The 6000-nt window shown below is 40.0% G+C and overlaps 1 protein-coding gene across 1 annotated transcript in view; it reads left to right on the top strand.

Moving 5' to 3' along the window:
- FAM13B (family with sequence similarity 13 member B) overlaps positions 1 to 5179 on the top strand; it is a 794661-nt gene extending 789482 nt beyond the window's left edge. Inside the window, exon 20 of the mRNA XM_053717251.1 lies at positions 4081 to 5179. Coding sequence (XP_053573226.1) covers positions 4081 to 4204 — 124 coding nt within the window. The 3' untranslated portion in view covers positions 4205 to 5179. The remainder of the gene's footprint in view (positions 1 to 4080) is intronic.
- The last annotated feature ends 821 nt before the right edge of the window (positions 5180 to 6000 follow it).

Below are 6000 nucleotides of genomic sequence, written 5' to 3' on the forward strand. Positions count from 1 at the left end.
ATTAGGGCTCCAGGTTTTTTTCTGTTCAGGACTTGAATCGTTCTGACAGATATTACCTTTGAATCTAATCTTTCCTTCTGCTTGAGGGACAGATTTAATTTGGTTTCTGATATTCTACGGTTTTGCCGTTTGAAGAGAGACAACTTGCTTTTTCTTATTTATTTTTTTCTTTAAGTGCACCAGCATCAGAGATATCCGCTAAGCCTGAGCACTCAGTGTTTTTGGGAGCCGACTCAGTCCTGGAATAAGGCCAAGCAGTTCCAGGTCCTATCTTGGATCGCGTTGGTGGCTGACTATCGCTCCTTTCAGACGCTTGATTCAGGGACGTATAGGATCCATGGGTCCTAGAGGTCGTAGTTAGACTTCAAATCTCAGCTTTTCCAGGGCAGTTTTTCTTCTCTTGTTCCTGTCTTCCAGACAGTGAGAGGGAAGCCATTCAGGTGGGTGCAGGTTTTTTTGGTCTCCTTTGGAGTCATTGGCCAGTGCCTATCGCAGGTGAGGTTTGAGCTACGATTCAAACCGTTTTTTTGTGATCCCATAGAAGGAGGGACTCCTTGTCCTTTTTGGGCCCTAAAGTACTTTAGCAAGTTCTTCATGCCTCCTCGTTCCAGAGGGAGACTATAAGGTCCACTCTACCCTTGGTATGGGAAGGGCAGTGCAGGACCACTGTTGAGGAAGAATTTCATACCCTTTCTTTCCTCCTCAGGGAACATTTCCGGTTCCTATGCTTGTCATTTCTGGATCAGCACTCCAGTACATTGCTACTTCCGTTTTTGGTTTCGCTACTGCCTCTGGAGCCTTTTAAGAATCTAGGGTTTCTTTTGGCAGTGGCCAGAATCCACATCTAGCGGTAGTTTCCCTTGTCTAGACGATTCCGATTCAATAGCCATTGTTTTGTCGAAGAAGACATTTAGGGATTTTATCTGTCTTCTTCGATCCTAAGGGATGGAAGATTATCTAGACCAGAGTTCTCTGGTGTAGGCACCAGGGTGGATCCCGGATGCTAATCTAGTCTTCGTAAGTCATGAAGACATTTTTATTGGACTTATGAAGTTAGGAGTTATCTTCATCAGGTCATGCCTTCCAGACCTCCTTCAGGCCATCGCTGGCTCTGTGTTGGGTGGTGACGATTTGTCATGGGGTCCTTTTGCCAGATCTCATCTCAGCCAAGGCTAGGTGTATGCCGAGGCAGTGGAGCGGCGCTGTTTCGAATCAGTTTTATCAGATTTACCTGGACTACTGGTTAAGAGAATCACTCTCTAGTGTCTTTGTCCAGAGTTCCTTGTCCTGAGGGACATCTTTATTTTCATCTGGATCGGTTTTGACTTCGTTTGCATGTCCGCCAGGATGGTGAGGGCGTGCCAAGAGGGCATGGGGTCCGTAGACTCGGGAGGTTTCCCTCCCGTTTAGCTTTTAGATCTTCAGGCTTTGCTCTGAGAGTTTAGTCTACTGGGTTAGTCCCAGTCTATAGATTCTGGTCAGTCTTACTCTAGGTGGCTTAGATCTCTATTTGAGGGGAACAAGTGACTCCCTAGCGATAAGGGTAGTATCTCGGGTGTGGTAGAGGGCAGAGGCCCACTACTGCTCGCTGTCAGCAATCCACTCTCTGGGTGAGGTCCTTCGGGATGGATGTTCTCTGCAGATGTTTCCTTTATCTGGGGATAAGGTCTCCATCCGGATGAGAATCTCAAGACGTCCCGCCTCAATACCAAGGGGAAGCCGGATGAGAATCTCAAGACGTCCCGTCTCAATACCAAGTAACCCACAGATGGGTCGTGGTTCAGGGTTCCTCAAGCAGAGCTAATGGATGCATTAGCGGTGCCTTGGAGGTTCAATACAATTTTTCCTTTTCGGCCATATTACTCCTTTGAGTGGTGGCTCGAACCTAGCAAGAGAAGGCGTCAGTTATACTGATAGCTCTGTTGCGGCCGCAAAGATCGTGGTTCGCGGCTTGGTGGGGATGTCGACTTCTCCATGAGGGTTACCTTGTCGCAGGGATCTGTGGAGCAAGGCCCCTTTGATCATCAAATATTATTTTACTGAGGCGGTCTGTGAGATGACGCTTAGTCTTAGCCAAGAGAGGGTTTTCTGAGAGGTTATGGTCCTTCATATGCGTAGCCAGTTCCTCCTCATCTATCATGAGGTGTGGAGGATCTCTTTCTTCTGTGAAGAGTGTGGTTAGTCCTTGAACACTATTCAAGTCTGACAGGATTCTTTCCTCCAAGATGGTCTGGAGAAGGGCCTCTTAGCTCGTTCCTTGTTGGGACAGTTTGGCCCTGTCTGTTTTCTACTGCACTAGATGCTTGTTGAGCTTCTGGACGTACAATTTTTTGTTGGGACTCTGATTATTATCAGGCCTGTGTGTCGATTTGATGCTCCTCCTGGGAGCTTAGATATTCTCCTTAAGGTTTTGCATCGGGCTACTTTTGTACCTATGCATGAGATTGACATTGATTTATCTCAGAATTTCTTTTACGTCTTACTATTGCTTCTCCGTGCAGAAGTCTCTGAGATTGTGACTTTGCAATGCGACCCTTCTTATCTTGAGTTCCATGATAATAAGGCTGTTCTACGAACCTAGTTAGGATTTCCTCCTAAGGTTGTGTCAAATCGCAACTTTAAAGGGACAGTCAAGTCCAAAAAAAACTTTCATGTTTCAAATAGGGCATGCAATTTTAAACAACTTTCCAATTTACTTTTATCACCAATTTTGCTTTGTTCTTTTGGTATTCTTAGTTGAAAGCTAGACCTAGGAAGGCTCATATGATAATTGCTAAGCCCTTGAAGGCCGCCTCTAATCACATGCTTTTGTATTTGCTTTTCACAGCAGGGGAGAGCTAGTTCAGGTAAACCCTATAGATAACATTGTGAGCACGCCCGTGAATTGTGGCAGACACTGCACTAATTGGCTAAAATAAAAGTCAATAGATAATAAATAAAATTTCATGTGATCAGGGGGCTGTCAGAAGATGTTTAGATACAATGTAATCACAGAGGTAAAAAGTATATTAATATAACTGTGTTGCTTATGCAAAACTGGGGAATGGATAATAAAGGGATTGTCTATCTTTTAGAACAACAAAAATTCTGGTGTTGACTGTCCCTTTAATCAAGAAATTGTGGTTCCTTTCTTATGTCCTATTCCTTCTTCTTGAAGGAAAGTCTTCTACATAAGATGGAGTCATGCCTTGAAGTTCTATCTTCAGGCTACATAAGAATAGACAGATTTTTATGTCTGTTTATTATCTATCTGAGAAGCGTAAGGGACAGAAGGCATCTTCAACTTCCTTATCCTTTAGTTGAGGAGTATCATCCACTTGTTATATGAGACAGCGGGACAAAAGCCTCCTCAGAGGATTATGGCTCATTCTAATAAAGCAGTGACATCCTCTTGGGTCTACTAAAATGAGGCCTCTATGGATCAGATTGTAGGGCGACTACCTGTTCCTCCGTACATTCTTTTTCGTAAATTTCTAATGAGTTTTTGCTTCTGTTGAAGCAGCCTACGGGAGAAAGGGTTTTTGCGGGCTGTGGTGCCCTCAGATGGGGGACGCCTCTCCTTTATTGCTCTCCCGTTAGCATTCAGTGTCCTTCTGGAGCTTGGGTATAATTTCCCACAAGTAAGGAATGCAGCTGTGGACTCTCCCTGTATTAAGAAGGAAAATAATTTTAACTAGTTCTTCTGGCACTTTTTTCACCCTGATATTTATCCTACTGTTCCCTCGGCAGAATGACTGGGGATGAGGGAAGTGGGGGAGGTATTTAAGCCTTTGGCTGGGGTGTCTTTGCTTCCTCCTGGTGACCAGGTTCAGTATTTCCCACAAGTAAGGAATGCAGCTGTGGACTCTCCCTGTACAGAAGGAAAGGAAATTATCTGGTAAGCATAATTTATGTTTTTATGTAAGTCAAATAATTATTGTGCTGTGGTAATTTTTTTTTAATAAATACAACTGCATAAAAACAGTTTTTCTCAAATGTCATATATAGTATGTGTTATCATGTTATAGGTGATTATACTGATTATACCACTCTTTAAAACTTTTTTTAAATGTTTAATTGGAAGTTTTTTTTGTTTTGCAGGAATGTGCAAAAAGATGACCGTGCACCCATGTTAGAAGTTTACAGAGAGTATAAAAAAATTAAAGCCAAACTTAGGCTTTTGGAAGTTCTGATCAGCAAACAAGAGTCTTCAAAATCTGTTTAACTAATCCAGTTAGGAAAATGAAGTACAGTACTCCAATAGTACTCTGCAATATTGAGAATGCAACATTTATGCACTTTACTTTTGTGCCACTGCAGAATATTTAATGGCACACTGTAATAGTTTTTTTTCTTTCAATAGGACAGTATACTTTTAATCTTAACATTTGAAGAACTTTTGGAATTTCCTGTATTGTTTTCAGTGGTTTTTGTAATTTTAAAGTAATTTAGTCTTGAAAGTGCTCATAATTTCTTTTCTTGTAAAGAAATAAGAGCGGGGGGAAAAAACAACACGTATTTCATCCAGAATACCAAAACAACGCTGAAACACCTCATAGAAGGCCACTGTGGAGCAGTATTTTGCTTGACGTAATATTTCACATTGCATACATTTCTTTAAAAAAAAAAAAAAATGAAGAATTTCAGAAAAAAAAAATGTTTTGTGTTTTTGTTTTTTTTTGTTTGTTTTTTTTTTAATTCTGTTGGCTGATGTTAAGGCACTGACAAACCAGATCAGAGCTTGGAAAATAACCCTTTGTGAACCTGGAGAACTTTTTTTGTACATATATCACATTGTGACTCCCATTAATTTGTTATGTCTAAAGGAAATGATGCTTCATTACTTTTTGTCTGATAATGTCTGAGCAATTTAACGTTCTTAAATATCTGTGTGCGCCTGGTAATAGTCAGAAGCAAACTGTGCCGAGTCAGTATGAAAAGGGCTAACATTTAAACACATTGTAAACCTTATAATCTTATAGTTACGTTTCACATCACATTTAACTAACCACAAGTAAAAACAAATGTGCAGATAAGTGTAAAATAAAACCTTTACTCGATTTACCTTAAAGTTTAAAAACACTGTCTAATATGTTTTTGAAAGTATTTTAACCCATGAAATACAACAATGCACTTAAAAGCAATTTTATTCTGGTTGTTTAAAAAATTGTAATTAAACTCTACCATATTTTAGCACTTCTCTAATTATACCAGATACATTTGTTTAATCTGGACTTGTTGTACACATGTAAAGCATGTTTTTTTCTTACACTCTCAAAGGACTATTAGGGAATATTGCATCTTGCCTTCTGTGAGTAGAAACAATCCTCTGAATTCTTCAGGGCACCATGTCTTCCTATATATACCACTCCTCTCCCTGCCAGTGTATCCTTTCGTACTGTCAGTTTTAAGTATGGTAGTGTTTGCTGCATCCTTGATAATCATGAAGAGTTTGTTGTTGTGCACAGCTAAGAAAAAATGTACCCACCTGTACAGTTAAAATTCTACAACTAAGATTCCAGTAACACCATGACCTGGCTTAGGGTTGTTGAAATATGATAGTATATGTTTAGGGTTATGTCTATATTTGAACCTTGTCTATACTTTTGATGGGTGACTTGTTGTGGCTACTCTGTCACAAAGGTTCATACATTTAAGTAGCGTACAATGAATGTTAATGGTTTGCAAGCCTTATAATTAATCTCTAAATGTAGTTTTCTTGCTTTGAAACCCTACTTTACCTTTATATTATGGGGCTTTGAGTTGTTTAAGAGACATTAAACCCCCAAAAAATATTTTGTGATTCAGATAGAGAATACAATTTTAAACAACATTCCAATTTACTTATATTATCTAATTTGCATCATTCTTTAGATCTTATTTGATGAAGAAATAAAAATGCTCATGGGTGAGCCAATCACACAAGGTATTTATGTGCAGTCACCAATCAGCAGCTACTGAGCCTATCTGGATATGCTTTCCAGCAAAGGATATCCAGAGAATGAAGCAAATTAGATAATA

The sequence above is a fragment of the Bombina bombina genome, chromosome 6 (assembly GCF_027579735.1).
Source record: "Bombina bombina isolate aBomBom1 chromosome 6, aBomBom1.pri, whole genome shotgun sequence".
Taxonomy (NCBI): Eukaryota; Metazoa; Chordata; class Amphibia; order Anura; family Bombinatoridae; genus Bombina; species Bombina bombina.